Here is a 19,160-nt window from a genome sequence, read left to right on the forward strand (position 1 = left end):
CGTGGAAACAACAAACATTGATCGAGAGAAGAACTAGCGGCCGTCGCGTGGTGGTCTAGCCGAGATATCGACGCGTAAGTCCCCGAGGCGACTCGACCATACCCGCCTGTCCATCCCGACCCTCAACGTTTTCCCGTGTACTGTTGGGGTGTTATTGTCTTAACGGTTGTGTGCGTGAACATACAATTTGTGAAAACAAGCGAGATCCGACAAAAAGTAATTCGGCCCGGTTGGCAACATCGAGCAACGAACATACAGTCCTACCGTACTCAGCAGCAGGGGTTCGCAGCAGGACAGGGGCCAGAAAACAGGAGGTCATGCAGCAGGGGAGGCAGTTACCTCAACGAGACGTCCTGCTAACTGCAGAGTACAGTGCAATACCAAACATCGTAATCTTTTTTTAAAGTTATGCCGTGGTAAGGATGCTTATTATTATTAAACTTTACTTAAATATTTAATCATATTCGTTGCCTTGTCAATGTCAGGTTGTTTTATAGTCGGTCAGATTTCTGTTCAAAATATTTAATCATATTCGTTGCCTTGTCAATGTCAGGTTGTTTTATAGTCGGTCAGATTTCTGTTCAGTTGGTTATGGTTTTAAAAACTCTGGTATTAATGGAATATTGGGAAAAAGTTTCTGTATCATGCCACCACTTTTTCATTCGATATGAAATAGTATAACTCAATGAAAATCTCTTTTGTAAAAATGAGTGGAAAAGTGGTGGCAGGATACAAAAAGTTATCCGAATAATATGGCTAATTTATTAGCTTCAAAATACAAATTGACTTTATTTATAATTTTAAGGAAATTTACACATGTTTCAACTACCAACCTTCATGGTTACTTATTAATTGCACTTCAAATCACAAAACAAAACTATATGCTTTTACATAGTTGCGATAACGTAACCCTCCTGCCGACGCCAGGAGGGTTACGTTTTCGCAACTAGCTTTCACAGTGCCACACGTACCAGTTATTGATGTTGTTGAATAACTGTTTGTTTCAGGTTCATAATATCTTTTCTTGCTGTGCTGTTTGGGGGGGGGGGGCACAAAATGATGACCACAAATTTTGTATCGGAATATTTTTATTCTACTAACCTGTATCCTCCTACCCAATCAATATGAAAACAACCCCATTTTTTATTAACATGGCTACAATATCTTGGCCAGGTTTGTCTGGTCTAAGACTTTAAGAGCCTAGGAAGGGTCAATAGTTGTGGTTAATCGCAAAATGACAAATCACTCAAATATAATGACTTGATTCTTGGTTAATGATAAACATACATTTTCTATTAATATCTTTCTAATTTTCTCTTTGCAGATTCCTAATATAGTTTCTACCTAATAGTGGAACATTAAGATCACTCAGCCAGTAGACTATGGAAACTGAGTTCAGAATTTCCAGGGAGCAGTTATTCACAGCTTGTTGGGAGTTACAGAGTTAATCATGAAAACTAAGCCCAAAAAGTCCAAGAATAAATCTGCACAATCAATGAACAAAGTTGTAATCCGTAACTATGACGAGACCCCCATGAAGTTCCGCTCCAAGATAGACCCACTGAATCTCGAGGAACACAAGTTGGAATTCCTACAACACGGTCACATCTCGCAATTTCAGTTCAAGACATTCCATGATGATTCAACTGGTAGCAAAGATGGTCAGATCAAATTTGATCTCCTTCCTGAGGCTACCCGCATCCTTGAGATGGTTCGGGAGGAGTTTGGATGCGGAGATCGTTATATAGAGCAAGCATTTGGGCCAAGGATTGAAGTAGAGGAGGCATCTAATCTGATCACTAGTTACCTGAAAGAAAGTGGATCAGAAGGAATGATGACCGTCAGTTGGAGCAAGGATCTGTCATGCAGGTTGGAAAACAGCTCTTGTTTCACTAAGATCTTCTATTCCAAAGTCTTATCCATCCTTTTACACAAATCAGCTTGTTAAGTGTTCCTTCCACTAAGAAAAGGGAATTGTAGGAGCACCAAGAAACCTATATTTAGATGTTGCTTAATTAAATTACATTTGAATACTCAATAACAAAGGATTGAAATTCAAATCAATGCCTTCTCCCCAGTTGGTATTGTATTGTTTTTGTATACTGCAAGAAAAGGAATACCCTGTAGATTTTGAATTATTCAACAAAGTTAAAGGCAGGGTATACTTTTGGTAAAGTCAAAGACCATTATCCTCACTTGGTGTCTTCCTACTCCTAGAACTATGAGGTTCGTTCAGAGCTGATAGTGGAACGAACTCATAGTTCTAGGAGTAGTGTCTCCCAACATACATAAAATACCAAACCTTTGAAAATTTGGGCTCAATTGGTCATCAAAGTTGCGAGAATAAAATGAAAGAAAAAACTACCTTGTTGCTTAGACATGTGTGTTTCAGATTCCTGAGAAAGGCTTAATGCCCGAAGATTCAAATTCTATCAATGTTTTATCAAATGAACAGCTCTTCTCTTTACCAAATTCATTAACTTGTGGAGTAATAACCAAAAAGTACAACCTTCTTTTAAAGGAAGGTTGTACAGACACATCAAAAAGATGCCTATTAATTCTTCTTTTGTGATTTTGTTTCTTCCATTAGTGGTCAGATGTGTTGGCATGGTCCTTCTCTTCGATATAACCGGCCTGAGGCAAGGAAGTACTTCATGTGGATCAAGAACTCTAAAGATAATCTGTATCTTCGCGAGCATGGAATCCGCTGTCTAGCAAACCATGAAATTGCAACACACTTTGTATCCTTTTACAGATCTCCTAAAAGATTATTTGTCAAAGTTTTATTATAGATGGATTCATTGCAACATTCAAGCAAAGCTTCTTTGTAGCACAATAATGAAGGATATGATGTTAGTTTGATGAAGCATGACATAGTTATGTCTTAGTGTTTGACCATACAATATCATCCACTGTGGTTTGGAATGATAGAGACAATTCTATGCCAACCTGCAATCTGATAATTCATGTAGTGAATGCACCTACACAGTACACAATGTACACAGTCAACCCTCCTACTGTCTGACCATACAATATCATCCACTGTGGTTTGGAATGATAGAGACAATTCTATGCCAACCTGCAATCTGATAATTCATGTAGTGAATGCACCTACACAGTACACAATGTACACAGTCAACCCTCCTACTGTCTGACCATACAATATCATCCACTGTGGTTTGGAATGAAAGAGGCAATTCTATGCCAACCTGCAATCTGATAATTCATGTAGTGAATGCACCTACACAGTACACAGTGTACACAGTCAACCCTCCTACTGTCTGACCATACAATATCATCCACTGTGGTTTGGAATGAAAGAGGCAATTCTATGCCACCTGCAATCTAATAATTCATGTAGTGAATGCACCTACACAGTACACAGTGTACACAGTCAACCCTCCTACTGTCTGACCATACAATATCATCCACTGTGGTTTGGAATGATAGAGACAATTCTATGCCAACCTGCAATCTGATAATTCATGTATTGAATGCACCTACACAGTACACAATGTACACAGTCAACCCTCCTACTGTCTGACCATACAATATCATCCACTGTGGTTTGGAATGAAAGAGGCAATTCTATGCCAACCTGCAATATGATATCATGTGGTGAATGCACGTACAAAGTACACAATGTACACAGTCAACCCTCCTACTGTCTGACCATTCAATATCATCCACCATTGGTTTGGAATGATAGATGCACTAGTTATGTCAACCTGCAATATGACATCTATTCAATTAAATTCAATATTTATTCACCAGCATGAAAATCATTTCCTCTGTTTGCCTATATATAACAATTTACAAATATTAAAGACAGCAGATAAACCGTTAAATAAGAACAAGACGTGGTTGGGTGAATGCACCTACACAGTACACAATGTACACAGTCAACCCTCCTACTGTCTGACCATTCAATATCATCCACCATGGCTTTGAATGATAGATGAACAAATTGCATATTAATTTAGAACACAGTTAACACAGTTAACTGAAATAAAAAAAAGCTGGATTTAATTGTGTAAGCTTTCAAGCCCAAATAAGGGGAACATTTATGGGGAAGTTGATGGTTTAAGTAAGTGGTTTTTGTTTTAATTAACAAACTCATATGAATATCATTATATCAAAGAATACTTCCTTAACATTTGTTGCCAGTATCGATCATTGAATGATGGCCTACAACCTTGGTTTTCACATCGTCAGAGGTTTGGTCTTGGCAGCTTGAGCAGTTATACGTTAACAGAATCAGAAGAGGGCTTAGCGTCGATCAACACAATGTTAGAAGCAAATCAGAAGTATCTCTACTTTCAAGCTTTGACATATTGTAAGTCTAGACAATATCACACTGATCAATATCAATTGGTGTTTTAAGAGGTGTTGTAAGGGCATTTGCTTTCAGATGGTATGATATGGCCAGTTAATTAGCTGGTCTCCCATTCTTAAACACCTGTGCTCATTTTCAGGTTATATCTTGAAACGAGGAAATAGTAGGGCAGATAGGGAAACTATTTTGGGCCTTGACAATAACTGATTTCAGCACACAGTCAGAGTATGACATGAGAAAGATATTTGGCTATGGGGGCCATCCCAGATGTTATTTGGGGAAAACATGTAGAATTTTAAAAATGGCTGCCATTCCCATTGTAATCCCTTTTTTTCCAAGTGAATAATCTTTGATGAGTCTGTAGCCAATATCAAAGTCTGTAACAAACTCTGAGTGCCAAATTGCATGCTCGTATCAATAAAGGTGCACTCCGAGAATCAACCTGGCATATGAAAAGTGTAATGTCTACAAGGGATCTTGATAGCCCATTAACCAGTATAACATTCTTCTTTCCCGTTTAACAGATGTGGCGTGCAAAGCAACAGAGCTAACATTTCAAGAGTTATTTGATCATCTTGGCCAATACGTTGTCGACCAGGAACTTAGATGGAAGTATGTCATGAGAGTAAAACGCTGCTTGCAGGATCCTGGCAGTGTAGGGGGTTATGGAAAAGACCAATGCTACTTTGCGGGTAAGATATAAACAAACCCCTTGGGTATGATGTCACAAGCTTTAAACAGCGCCCTCACTGAGGTCAAAAGGAAAACGTATCATAGACCCCTTGCATGTGACGTCAAACGCTCAAAAAAGCACCCTCATTACTGGAGTCAAAAAGCCCCTTCACTGGGGTCAAAGGAGGCAGATGATTGGAAGGTAGCTGTTCTTTGTGCGTCAAACAGGCGCGGGACCCCAGCCTCCTTGTAGCACTTGGCGTTATGCAAGGGTCTTTTTGCTGATGATGGCGCGTTCTTGTGTATCCACTGTTCCTCAGTGATGGCGGTTTATGCAAGAAATCTGTTCTGACAGCGTAAAATTGTCCAGTGATTCGTAACATCTTTTGTTGTGTGTGAAGGGATGAGCAATTTGAGGTTTATCTTAGTAAGCATTAAATATGAAGTATGGGCCTGAGAACACATGTCCACACAGGGTTTTCACCAGTGTTGAAGAATAGTATTTGAAGACCCCAAAGTAAAGCATTGAAACTGCTCTAAAGACTACCTCTCTTCTGAAAATATTAATTAATGATCTTTCCTTGCAGGTGCTGTGGACATTCTTCGTAATATTGACACTACAGATTTCCATCTGATGTATGCCGGCAAGATCAGCAGAGAGGAGATACCTCGGATCAAACGTCTGGCTCGTCTTGACTTCATCAAGCTGCCAATATTCCTTCAGAATATGGAGTCCTACCGAAAACAGCTCAGACATATAGCTGTTGTCAATGGACTCATTCAGATCAAATCTGTTGGAAAATCTAGCCAGAAATCCTCACAGATGAGTAAGTTTGGCAAAAAGAAAGTTCCTCGACCTCCTTCAGCAATGTCTCACAGCTTACGGGAAAATTCAGATAAAGATGTCCGCTGTGCATCACAGACTTCATCAAGGTACACCCCGTCATCAAGACATTCTACCAAGACAAAGTCTAACACTAAACATGCCAACAAGAGCAGTAGTTGCCGCACAAAGAAGCAACCATCTCAGAGATCAGTATCACCACTGAGTGAATCAGAAAGCAAGACGGTCGTCAAGATGATTTACATCACTAAGGAGGATAAGAAAGAGAAAGACAAGAAGCTATCATGGTGGTCGTCTAGATCCCCATCTCCTGTAAATGGTAATGTACCAAGTGAGGATAGGATGACTGCCGTTAGCCCGGTGCCATATTCACCTCACCGATGGCTGCTAAGGAGACGTAATAGAACATCACCCAATACTTTAGGGAAAGTTAATGAAACCAAAGATAATGCTAGGTCTACCTCACAACATCCTCTTATAAAGATATGACTTCTCACAGTTTCAAAACCTATGTAGTTTCTATGTCATTCTGTAGTCAAATTAGATGTAACAACTTTTATCACAACTATTTCTCTCAGTGATGCTGATTGCTGAGATGGTATGTCAACTCCTTAGTTTCAGTAAGTTGTCTTGGCAACAAATCAACGCATTCCACACAATCAGTGGACTAGGCAAGATAAGTATTTCTTGTATAGTCAGATTGCGTTAACTTGTTCTCAAGAACCTGTCTTGCTATTTATTCTCTTGTGCTTAATGTGAGTGAGTTTTTTAGGGTGCTAACCAAAAGCACACAAAAAGTCATGCTAACCTGCCGTTGCTTATTGTATAGACCAATTAGAATTCACTTCATGGCAGTGAAATTTATAACGAGTAGTTTTGTGATCCACTAAGGGAAAGTAGAAGTACCAGTCAAGATCTACCTCCCCAAAGGTCGCACTAGCAGGATCAAAACAGTTCTTGTCTAAAGTAGTCACCCCGACAGTAGGAAACAAGGTCCCAAAGAACAATTCTACACAGCAAATTAGATATACACTTGGTGTTACCGCAAACTAATATTGATCTCAACGTGCAATGCCTCAAAATCCATATAAATTATTTGATTAGCTGTTTGTCATGTAGTGGTCTGGCACTGATAAAGCTATGTACCTTTTTAGTTCTTTGGGATTCTAGACACATCATCATCAGGCTAGCATGTACAAACATTGCCACAATAATTGTATTGTAAAATATTCAACATGTCTACAGTTAGGATTTGAAACTTTGCATGGTGGATGATAACTAGCCCCCTAGGAGAGGTTTGCAGTAACATCATGTGAATATCTCTTTTTAAGAAGTGTTGGTTCTGAAAAGAACCATTGTGGTTAAGGACTCAACGTTTTAATCAGTAGGCCTGTAGGGTTTGAGACTTTGGCAACTTCTTCAAGCCCTTTTTTTCTCTTCTTTTTTTTTAACTTCAGAATTTTTTTGGCACCACATCTTTAAAACCTTTAAATTTTCTCTAATTTGATTTAAAAAATTTGTTTCTGTACAATGTCTTTGTTAACATCCTTTGAGCATAGAGAAAGGTAGTCTAACCTAACTCCATGCTTTAACAAGCAATAAATTCTTCAAGTTAATTTCTGATACTCAGGATGTTTTTGTACTGATTTAAAGCAATCAATTTACCATACTGTTATGTTATGATTATTTTATCACAATTTGATTATTTGATCACAAAATGATTATTTTATCACAAAAGCAGGGCCCAGTTTAATAGAGCTGGTCCAGCAGACAAAAGTACTTTAGAAGTAGCTCTATGAAGTTGGACTCCATAGAGCTGTTACATAGAGCTGTATTTTTAGTGAACACATTTGTCATTTAGGAGCAGAAAAATCCACGCAATACATATTGATTGGCATATTTACATTTTGTGCAGATATTTTGTTTTGCCATTGTGTTGGTGTATTTCAAGGTTGGACTGCGACTGAGGATTATTCTTTATATGGGATCAGGCAGTTTGGGTGTCGAGTTACCGTATGGTGTTGGGTTATGTTAGAGTGTGGAAGGATCTTAATAAATCACTCATGGGTGATCAGGGCTGGCATACCACCATAATCAGAGTCCAACAGTTTGGTGCTGAGTTACCATATGGTGTATGGTTTTGTTAGAGTGAGGATGAATCCTAGTAAATCACTCATGGGATCAGGCATACCACCATAATCTGAGTCCAACAGTTTGGGTGCTGAGTTTACCATATGAAATACCAGAATGTTTATTCCTTCATCTTGGGGCGGTGTTTCTGTTTATCGTGTCGCTAGAAAATGTATATTTTGTCTTTTAACTAGACCTATTGAATCATGAAGTGTGTGAATTCAAATTATAAATTCTGTACTCTCTTAGCCATCGGGTCAGCTATAAGCTTACATTAACTTATTGGAAAATTAAAAAGAAATTTTAGATTTTTTTTTGATAGCTCATATTTAGATTAGAAATATTTTTGTCTTTTCATCTGCTTTGAATATCCGTTGAATCTTGCCTAAAATATTATTTATAACTAAATTAGAAAATAGCATTAGCTGTTGCAAACTGTTTACCAACCGAGAGGATCTGTGGTATAAATGTAAACACAATAGCAGAGTCTTTCTATAATTAGATAATAATACATGCAGTGTGTGATATTAAACAAGTCAGGTTTCTAGTTGGTAATAAGTTGCAAGGCCTCTTTGAGAAAATTTACTTCTCTTGCTGTTTAATTTTGACTAATTTTGTTCTTCAAATGAAGATAGAAACCCACACTTTGGGAAGTAAGGTTAAAGGCAGTGGACACTAATGGTAATTACTCAAAATAATTATTATCATAAAACCTTTCTTCATTACAAGTAATGGGGAGAGGTTGATAGTATAAAACATTGTGAGAAACAGCTCCCTTTGAAGTGACGTAGTTTTCGAGAAAGAAGTATTTTAGAATTTGAGGTATCGAAATCAAGCATCTTGAAAGCACACAACTTCATGTGACCATGGTGCAACAAGGGTGTTTTTTCTTTCATTAATAATAATATCTCGCAACTTCGACGACCGATTGAGCTCAAATTTTCACACGTTTGTTATTTTATGCATGTTGAGATACACCAACTGTGAAGACTAGTCTTTGACAATTACCAAGTGTCCAGCGTCTTTAACCATGTATAAATCTCTATTGGGACGAGTGTTGGCTTTGAGAAGATTTGTTGCTGTGTGGTCTCATTGTTTCAAACAGTATCTTGTCTTGAGGAGACTACTTTAGGTTGCAGCAAGGGCTGGATGAATGCACAGGGTAGACCATCAGAGGTCTAGCAATCTCCTGAAGATGAGCAGAGTATACTTGTATCAAATTGTCAAGATCACAACCGCTCTTTTCAGAGCCATCACTCCCCCAAAAGAGATTTACGCATGGTTGACAAGCTCATTAGTGATAGTTTGTCCACAGCCTGCAAAGCTTCAAACATCACTGATACAACCACACCCTGGTGGTGAGGGTAGTTAAATGCAAAGATTGGTCAAACTTCCGTCTTATTGTCATTGATTCCAAGCAAACATGAGAAAATGTTCGTTTCAACAAACCTTGGAAAATTTGCTTTTGTGCCATTTGAAAGACATGAGCCACATGGCAATAACAATACACTGTTAAAAATGAATTTTGGGAGAGATGAACTTTTCACATTTACATTGTTTTGAAAAATATATCGTTAACAAAATTTACTTTTAACAAAATTTACTTGTCCCAATGCTTTTTAGACATTAAATGTTACAACACAATTTGCCTTTCTGTAGAAGATTTTTTATTTTAGTTTATTTCCAGTGTGCTCATAATAATAATGAAAAGTGTGTGAACTATACAGGAACAAAAATAAACTCGGATGCAAGTTTTATTTGAGAAACATTCTACGTCCATTTTTATTGAAGTTTTAAAAACATAAGTTCTTTTCCAAATACCAATGTACTTAAACTTTTTAATCTAAGCAGTTACTATATATTGATTACATTTTATTAATGCATAATCTAAATTATGACAATTTTGAGGCATTCACTTTTACAAACAATGAATGTTTGCATTCGTGCAATGATGAGAATTGATTCATAAGTTGATAGATGGAATGCTTCATTCACTAAGGCGAGCTTAGCTGAATGGAACATTCCATCTATCAACAAATTGAAATATTTCCTTCATTGTATAAATGCAAAAAATTTATTATTTATTTAATAAAACACCCAGGAAGATCTTTGTCATTTGAAGGACAAACCAAAGCTCAAAATGTTCAAGATATCGCTGAAAATCAGAGGCGAATAGTCTAAGCAGGAAGAACAATCCCAAATACACAATCTGAGACAGATTCAAATTAAATATTGGCCATAAGTTTTTTTATTGATTTAATTTTTTCATATAACCACATCACTTCGAAGTAGGCTTTTAACTAACAGTTGTTATTGCCATTAATTTTATGAGTGATTATGTCAAAAACTAACAGTCAAATGTCTGGCTTCAAAAATCTTCGAAGTTCACTGTACGAAAATAATAAAACTAAAGCAAGCAATTTACTTTAATTTATAAGCAAATCAACATTTTAAGGTTGTGCACACTATTGGCAAGCTTGAAAATATAAATGTTCCCATAACATAATATAAATGTTCCCATAACATAATATAAATGTTCCCATAACATAATATAAATGTTCCCATAACATAATATAAATGTTCCCATAACATAATATAAATGTTCCCATAACATAATATAAATGTTCCCATAACTTTTGCCTGAAATGCTACCACTTTTGAGAAATGAGAAGAAAAAAAAACTGAACAAGTTTCTTGTTACTCCGATGACAAACTGAGTAACTTTCACAGGTTTCTTATTAATTTATATGTGGGTGACGTGGGTCACATAAAGTGGGAATACTGGTCTATGACAATATTGTCCACGGTCTTTAATATACAAACATTTTGTGCAATTCAATTAAAACATATGAAACACTTACTTGTAATAAGCATACACTGCAAAATCGTAACTCTTGTCATTGGCCAAAAGTCTACCCTGTAGGTCCAAAAATAGCGTGTAAAGAAAAACAGACAATGTTTAATAACATTTCTGTAATATTGAAGATATTAGAAGTTCTTACTTAATTATCCATGCCCAAATTATCCCTTTAACTGAAACAATAGTTTGTCTTCACAAATCAAAGTCATTCTTCCTTAATCCCTTCCCTGTACAGTTCAGCCATCATATGATGAGTATATGACGCACTGTAAATTGAAGCAAATTTAGTAATAAGTGTTTTGCCCAAGGACACACAAGTGTCATGACCAGGATTTAAACCCACACTCCAGTGAATTAGTCTCCAGAATTTGAGTTTGATGCATGCGCTAAACTACTCAGCCAAGATACAGTACCATTCATCCTCTAGAATGCTTCTGAAACAGCAGCCCCTACTACTGCACCAGCACCACCAACTACAGCAATACCTGCAACTCCTAACCCTGCAGCTCCAACTGACTGCAGAACAGCCACTCCACTTCCTGCTGCAATAGCGCCACCATTTGCAATTGCTGCAGAAGACATCATGCCTGCTGCGTATGATCCTGCTGCTATTCCACCCGCTGTAAATCCTGCACCTGTGAGTACAACTGGAGCTGCGATTACAGCACCTATTCCGAATAAACCCATTGCTAGGAAACCGCCTAAAGATCCTGGAATAAAAACAAAAGAAATTAAACTGTTTTAGGCTTGCATGGATGTCTTGGAAATCAAGTTACAAGTACTCTGTGTGATGATCAGTGTTTTTGAAAAGGTTGTTGTGTTCTTCCCACCTTTCCAATGATGATTTTGATTGGGTATCACTTTTTACACAATGTTTAATGCAAACCATTACCCAGTTTAAAAACTTACTTTATAAAGCAGATTTTGATTACACATTTTGCATGACATCAATTTAAAAAAAACTAAATAAATGCTCACTGAGCGATAAACTCCATGCAGCCATCAATGAGGGTTAAAAGTGGAAAGGTGTTCCCAAGTATGGGCCGAGCACTACTCTAGCTGCAGGTCTTTGGTGACTTTTAGTGAGGATCTATTTGGGTTTGATGTGATGTCAAATCATTTTGACAAATGCCAGGGGTTTGTCTCATGTTTACACAAATTACTTACTTGTTTCAGTTCCAGGATGGGTGACCTTATTCTCATAACTGAAATCATCCTCAAAACTGACCTGTTAGACAAATAATCCACAAGGGGAAATTGACTGGGTTTATGATTTGGAGGTTGATAGAAAGATTTACTAGAGCGAGATCTGAACCAACGACCTCTGGATTAACTTGGCAGTGCTCTACCAGCTGAGATTCTCTCGGGCGGCAAATATGACAATCTGGTCCAACACGTATAATTTCGACAGCTGGTCACCATATTTGCCCAATTTTTACCACTTTCAAAAATCATGACACAAATTCTAAGGGCACGAACTTAATCCTCAATGTCTATAATGAACACTCAAAACACCATTGAGAAAATATTTTTGGAGAAAAAGGACAAAAACTTACCAGATCCCGGAGCGAATTCCCAGGTTTTTTACACTGATTAACATCCATATCTAGACCCACTTAGGGGCGCTAGTTTCCCTTTTTTCGAAGTTTTGACATTATCGGTCATCTGTCGATTATCGGTCATCGAAAAATTTCGGGAAAAAACATGAATCTAGCGCCCAAGTTACTGATGAGTATCAACTGTCTAATATTAATGCATAAAATTATCTAATGATATCGCATATGCAACCGTACCATTTTCTGCAAAGATTACAACGATTTAAAGTCATTTCTTTTACCTGTCTCCTTCCACAATCAGGTGGCTCACTGGCGTTATTACAGTAAGTAATATTCATGAAGAATAGAATAAAAACGAGCTTGGTTTTTGCATCAAGTTTAGCCATTTTAACGTCCACTGCGTACACCTCCAGCGATCTGCGCCTGCGCATAGTAAAAAAAAATACTGGCGGGAATTCCCCGTTGTAAGAAATAATGACTTTAAACTTAAAGGGGCTTTGCGTATAATAGTTTCAGGGTTAAATAAAGAGAATATGATGATATCGAAATTGACAATAGCTACTAATAATCCACAGGTTTTCTTTGAAGTTGTTATTTATAGAGCAATGCCTATTATACTTGCAGTGATTGCTTAGTTGCTAAAGACTCGTTCGAAAATATGTTTTTCAAAACACTAACCCACTTTGGGAGTTAGTTGCTGACGGAATAATATGGAATCACACACATACTGATCTTACGATAGGCTTTATTAAGCAATTGAATAATTTTAGTAAGCAATAGTATACAAGTGGAAGCACAGAGACATGTGTCTCTTTTGGTGGTTGGAAATAGAGTGAGGGAAGAAACTAATAAGTATTGTGGGTCAGGCTTTCCAATTTAAAAGCAATCATAAACCTAAGACCAGAAGAATGTCAATGGGCAATCATAAACCTAAGACCAGAAGAATGTCAATGAGCTTTTAACCCAGGTGATGACATGTGGTAGGGAAGGACAAGATAATGCACTTGGGTCAAGGGCAAGGCATACACCTGGGCCTTGGTACAGTGAGTAGTAAATAATCAATCAGTGAGGTTGTTCTAAGGTCAAATATTTAAGCTACTGGACTGTTGATGGGGCAATGTACAGGGGTTAAAAGTTAACAACATGTATTTGTATTAATTGGAATCTACACCACAACGCAGAGCCCTAGGTACACACTTCCAATAAACATCGCTGCACGTATAGAGATGCCCTAATTCGTTACCTAAATAACAGGGGGTAGGTGGTGGTTTCCACCATTTCCCGCTATAATTATTCTTCACTGTGTATCAACTTCGCTGTGATTGGTTGAACATTCGTCGGACAGGAGAAAATAGTGACAACATCAAAACTTTTGTCAAATCAAATGCGATGTAACTTCACACCACGGTACGGACTCATCGGGAACACAAAATAAACTCGGATGCAAGTTTTAGTTGAGAAACAATATACGTCTATTTTTATTGAAGGGTTCCAGTACTTCATAAATCTATAAGCAGCCACTATATTTTGATTACTTTTTATTACACATTATCTAAAGTGTTCACTTTTACAAATATGGAATGTTTGCATTCGTGCAATGATGAGAATTAAGTTCAACTCATACGTTGAATGATGGAATGGTCAAATTAATGAGGTGAAGACGAGTTGAATGGAACATTCCACCTTTCATCGAATTAAATATTCTCTCCATTGTAAGAATACAAAAGACGTATGTTTTGTTTTATATAACACCCAGGTAGATCTTTGTCATTCTTAAAGGAAAAACCAAAGCTCAAAATGTATAAGAAGTGTCGTGGCCGAGCGGTTAAGAGCACCGAATTCAAACTCTGGTGTTTCTGATCAGCAGAGTGTGGGTTCGAATCCCCAGCCGTGACACTTGTGTCCTTAAGCAAGACACTTTACCATTGCTTCGTCCTTCGGATGGGACGTAAAGCCGTTGGTCCCATGTGTTGTGTAACGCATGTAAAAGAACCCAGTGCACTTATCGAAAATAGAAGGGGTTCGCCCCGGTGTTCCTGGTTGTGGCTGCTTAATGCGCCGTAGCACCTTGTAAACCCTTACAAGGTGCTAAATAATTGGGTCTCAGAATTCATCACTGCAATAACCTATCTTTCTGAAAAGTTTGTATATACTCAGCGCCTTGAGTACCTTGTTTGGTAGATACGTGCGCTATATAAGACTTCGATATTATTATTATTAAGATATCGCCGAAAATCTAGATCGGGAAGAATAATCCCAAACAAGAACACCCAAACTGAGTAGTGTTACTGCAATAACGCTTCTCAGATTTTAATTTTGGGCATTAAAAACTGATATATTTTTATAACCACATCTTAGAAGTGAAATGTCTCTCAAAATACTTTATACTAACCGTAAACCCCTGTAGGCTTTTAACCAACAGTTTTTATTGCCAATAATTTGATTACCAAATGAGTGATTACCAAACGTTTACCTTAATAGACTAACCCTAAAAGCCAAACACAAAGCCTGAAACAAAACCAACACAAATTCACAGTCATTTATCCTTATACTAAATCAGATCACATGTGAAGATTTTAGAAATCTTCCAAGTTCAGTTTATGAAATTAATAAAACTAAAGCAATCAAGTCAGGTGCAGCTTACTTCAATTTATTAGCAATTCAACATTGGTTGTGAACAACATTGGTAAGATTAAAATATAAATGTTCCCATAAATTGAATGGTATACCGATCGCCGTGAGGGAAAACTACAATTAAAATCATTTTGCCTGAAATGCTATATAATATTTTGATAAATGAGTAAAACGTAACTTGGTTAGGGTTAACTCTATGGCTAATAAAATAATGAGCTTACATTAAATGATTAGTTATTTCATGTAACTATGTTTTGTGAATTGGGTCACATTAAATGCCTGGTCATTGGTAGTTAACAATGTTGCCCATGGGCTTTAATCAAATTTAATAAGCTATTCTTTACACTTTCCCTTTTAAAAGTTTATGCTGCGAAGGCTAAGCATCGATTCATTGCCCAAAAGTCTACTGTATTGAAAAGGAAAGTTCCTTATATTAAAAAACAATTTGCTTTCATTAAATCCAAATCATTTCTTCTCCTTTCGCTTGGCTGCAGCAACAGCAGCAGCCCCTGCTGCTGCACCAGCACCACCAACTACAGCAGTACCTGCAGCTCCTAACCCTGCAGCTGCAACTGACTGCAGAACAGCCACTGTACTTCCTGCTGCAATAGCGCCACCATTTGCAATTGCTGCAGAAGACATCATGCCTGCTGCGTAGGATCCTGCTGCTATTCCACCCGCTGTAAATCCTGCACCTGCGAGTACAACTGGAGCTGCGACTACAGCACCTATTCCGAATAAACCCATTGCTAGGAGACCACCTAAAGAGAAGCCTGGAATATAGAACACAATATTATTAAATTCCCTAAGGGTGGCATGGTAGACTGGAAATCAACTAACATGTACTCTGCGTGATTAGTGTTTCTTTTTGAAGAGGTTGCTGTTTTCACATTTCCTCTGATACCATTGGGTGGGTATCACACAACTTTTTAAAGGCAAACTTACTAGATCTAGATTTAGATTCACCAAATTCAGAACTTTACTTCAAAAAAAGTATTCTAGCCAAGTTCTAACCCTGTATATAGCAAATCTCGACCAATGTGTCACATGTGTCCTGAAAAGGGGTAACAATTTGGCAAATCTGGTGACTAGAAATTGCACATACAGTGATTTGACCTTATGGAGGTTGAGGGTTACGATTATCGCAATTAGTATTAACTTGACTGTATAAAATATATATAAATAATGATAATAATAACAATAAATTAATTAATTAATTAATAAAAAATAACAAACAATAATTTCATCCAAAGTGACGTATGAACATTTATTACCCAAGACAATTAATATTTGTCCATATACATCAGGATATACATACCATCACTTTCTTCCTGGCGCCTCTCCTGAAAAAGTAAAAGAAAGTAAATTTACTTATTGGGATTTTAAATTTCCATAGACATTTGGTCAGGAATTTTGTCTATAGAATGTTAGCAGTGTAAATTTTACAGCCAGTAAATTTTTTATGACAATTGTTATTGTGTTTTATCGGCTCATTTTAAATAACTCCTATTTTTGTTGGTTGTCAATTTTGCTTATCTGCCTATTATACGATTTTATGAGTGTTTTCTATTTGTATCTTTGTATTGTTTGCTGATTTGTATATTGTTGTAAAACATTTTGAGGCCATGCATAAGGCACTATATAATTGTTTTGGTGGCCCTGAAGGGACATTGAACATATATATTTATGTGAATATTTACGTAAATATTTATTGATTTTGCCCTAAATCGCAAAAATATATTCACGTAAATATTTACGTAAATATTCACGGTTTGTGCCCGATTCACAAATATTAACGTAAATATTCTTGATTTGTGCCCCAATCTTAAATATTCATGTGAATATTGACGTGAATATTTACGTAAATATTTGCGTATGGTCAGAATTCGCAAATATTGACGTGAATATTGACGTGAATATTTCCGATTTAGGGCAAAATCCATAAATATTTACGTAAATATTCACGTAAATATATCGTAGCGTCATACGTTATCGACCCTCATATGTTTTCGGTCCCAAACTTTGATTCCCGTTTACCGCGAAATTGTGCAAGCTGCACCGATGACAGAAGCTATGCAGTTTACTCACAGTCTGTATTTTCATCAGACTTAATCATGCTGAGAAAAAAGTTTCCTGTCGTTGGTTATGCTCAAACATTTATAAAATGATTGATTTTTGGTACTAATCACTAGTACATTATTATGCCAACATTCAAATGAGTCAAAGAAACATCATCCAACTTCAAATGTTCAAAACAAAATTACTATCTGCTAGATTGAGTTTCATTCTGCTTTAGTCACTAGATGGATCACGTGAGGTGGTTACTATTTGGGATTCTATGGTGTGCCAATATGGGGAAAATATTAAAATATTTAAAGTGAAAATGACCCAAATTTTTTTTGTGGATTTACTGAATACTGTAATAAATTCCGATAAGCGTAATAAATATTAAGTCTACATTAAAGAGAAAATATCATAGATTGGTTTCTTATCTCCTAAAACCAAACATTACTGGTCTGAAATGGGGGAAAAAGGATTGTTATGAAGTGTGTGTGTTTCAAAGGGGGGTGGGGTGTTTTACTTTCATGCCTTATGATATCTCTGGATTATAGTATAATCTGGATTTTAATATAGTAGCCAAAATGCCTTTGGACAAAAATGTAATTAAATTTGTTAAGTAGTAATTTAATAATATTTTTGATTTATTTTGCATGCCATACTAGCTTCTGAATACTCAATAAAATACCAACCAATGAAAGGTGTGAAAACATGTGACGTTGCTCCATTGTCGTGCATGCACAAGCATTGTTAATGGCGGACTGTCTCTCGCAACGTAAAACCAAAACTTGAAAAATTTCAACACACCATGAAGTGTAAGTGTTAATGTTAAAAAATTGGATAGATGATTTGAAAAAAAAAAATTAGTTTTTGATTGTGAACAATTTTCCTGTTATCCTACTGAAAACACATGACACCAGGATATATGTTTAATGTCCCTTCATGGCCACCATATATAACTACAGCAGGTAGAACTAAATTACATGATACTTATAAATTATCACTGTCGGCGACAGTGATGAGACCGATGTTAAAAGCGGTCTCATCACTGTCGGCGACAGTCATTACTGTCGGCGACCGATGTTAAAAGCGGAGCCATTAACAGCTCAACAAGGTGGGCTACTTGAAATGGATCATATTCATAACAAAAGTGGGTTTCTTTAGACCTACCTGTCTTCTTGCACTAGTATTAGTAATACTCAGGATGAGCAGAATGAGAATGAGCTTGCCCTTCGTTTCAAGTTTCACCATCATGTCCTGCGTTTATTAACCCATGGACGAAGGAAAAGAACTGATCACTGATAGAGAGTACGCTGCACGCCTGCCATTATGCATCTAAAATGGGAAATCCCCTTGTGAGAAATTCCACTCGTGATAAATATTAGAAGAAGTCTCGTGATGAAATCTGTTGAGCGCGTTAATCAGTAATTTTCGTCCCTTCGTTATTATAAGGACAGAAATCAATAGACAAACAACTGTAGACACTATGCCCTTTCCTGGTGCTCGCTAGACTTGTGGACAAGTCGTTAAATCGGCCCCACGCGCTGAGAAAGTGGTCTCGCGAGATCACTGCTCTCGCGCGAACTGATGGCTCCGTCGAAATCGGGGAGCCATCAGTTCGCGCGAGAGCAGTGATCTCGCGATACCACTATCTCAGCGCGTGGGGCCGATTTAACGACTTGTCCACAAGTCTAGGTGCTCGCAAATTCAAACTGATTTCAACCTAAATGTTTCCTTGCAGTGTTAATACACATTATCAATGTATTATTTAGTGAAATTTGCTTTAGGGTTTTAAGCAGGGGACGTTTGTTATGCGCAAGAGACGGACTACAAAAGAGTTGGCAAACAATGCCGCTCTTTACATTTTTAAATATATATTGAAACTTGAAAAATTGTATCAAATTTTCTCAGTAATTATGAACAATAAATAGCAACACTTCATGAATTGTCAACAATTAAAAGTCGGTTACACTCAAGAAACTGGAGGGGGCTCTTTACAAATGCAAGGACAATGATTTCCAGAGAGGGACGACACATTATGAGACTAATTTATAAAATCAACAACATTTA

The 19,160-nt window shown here is 37.0% G+C and overlaps 3 protein-coding genes across 3 annotated transcripts; 1 reads left to right on the forward strand and 2 right to left on the reverse strand.

Moving 5' to 3' along the window:
• The first annotated feature begins 5 nt into the window (after positions 1 to 5).
• Positions 6 to 11,228, forward strand: LOC139946960 (microtubule-associated tyrosine carboxypeptidase 1-like). Its single transcript, XM_071944751.1, has 6 exons — positions 6 to 416; positions 1,325 to 1,869; positions 2,591 to 2,741; positions 4,168 to 4,336; positions 4,861 to 5,028; positions 5,596 to 11,228. Exons 2-6 carry the CDS (start codon positions 1,451 to 1,453, stop codon positions 6,339 to 6,341), a joined length of 1,653 nt encoding a protein of 550 aa, XP_071800852.1. The 5' UTR covers positions 6 to 416; positions 1,325 to 1,450; the 3' UTR covers positions 6,342 to 11,228.
• A 33-nt stretch (positions 11,229 to 11,261) lies between these two features.
• LOC139946961 (uncharacterized) lies at positions 11,262 to 12,818 on the reverse strand. Its single transcript, XM_071944752.1, has 3 exons — positions 12,680 to 12,818; positions 12,010 to 12,070; positions 11,262 to 11,552 (listed from the first exon to the last, which is right to left on the reverse strand). Exons 1-3 carry the CDS (start codon positions 12,782 to 12,784, stop codon positions 11,266 to 11,268), a joined length of 453 nt encoding a protein of 150 aa, XP_071800853.1. The 5' UTR covers positions 12,785 to 12,818; the 3' UTR covers positions 11,262 to 11,265.
• Positions 12,819 to 13,841: 1,023 nt separating this feature from the next.
• Positions 13,842 to 18,578, reverse strand: LOC139947519 (uncharacterized). The gene is made up of 3 exons (XM_071945453.1): positions 18,261 to 18,578; positions 16,351 to 16,375; positions 13,842 to 15,805 (listed from the first exon to the last, which is right to left on the reverse strand). Exons 1-3 carry the CDS (start codon positions 18,342 to 18,344, stop codon positions 15,498 to 15,500), a joined length of 417 nt encoding a protein of 138 aa, XP_071801554.1. The 5' UTR covers positions 18,345 to 18,578; the 3' UTR covers positions 13,842 to 15,497.
• Positions 18,579 to 19,160: the final 582 nt, after the last annotated feature.

The sequence above is a fragment of the Asterias amurensis genome, chromosome 14 (assembly GCF_032118995.1).
Source record: "Asterias amurensis chromosome 14, ASM3211899v1".
NCBI classification, from domain to species: Eukaryota; Metazoa; Echinodermata; class Asteroidea; order Forcipulatida; family Asteriidae; genus Asterias; species Asterias amurensis.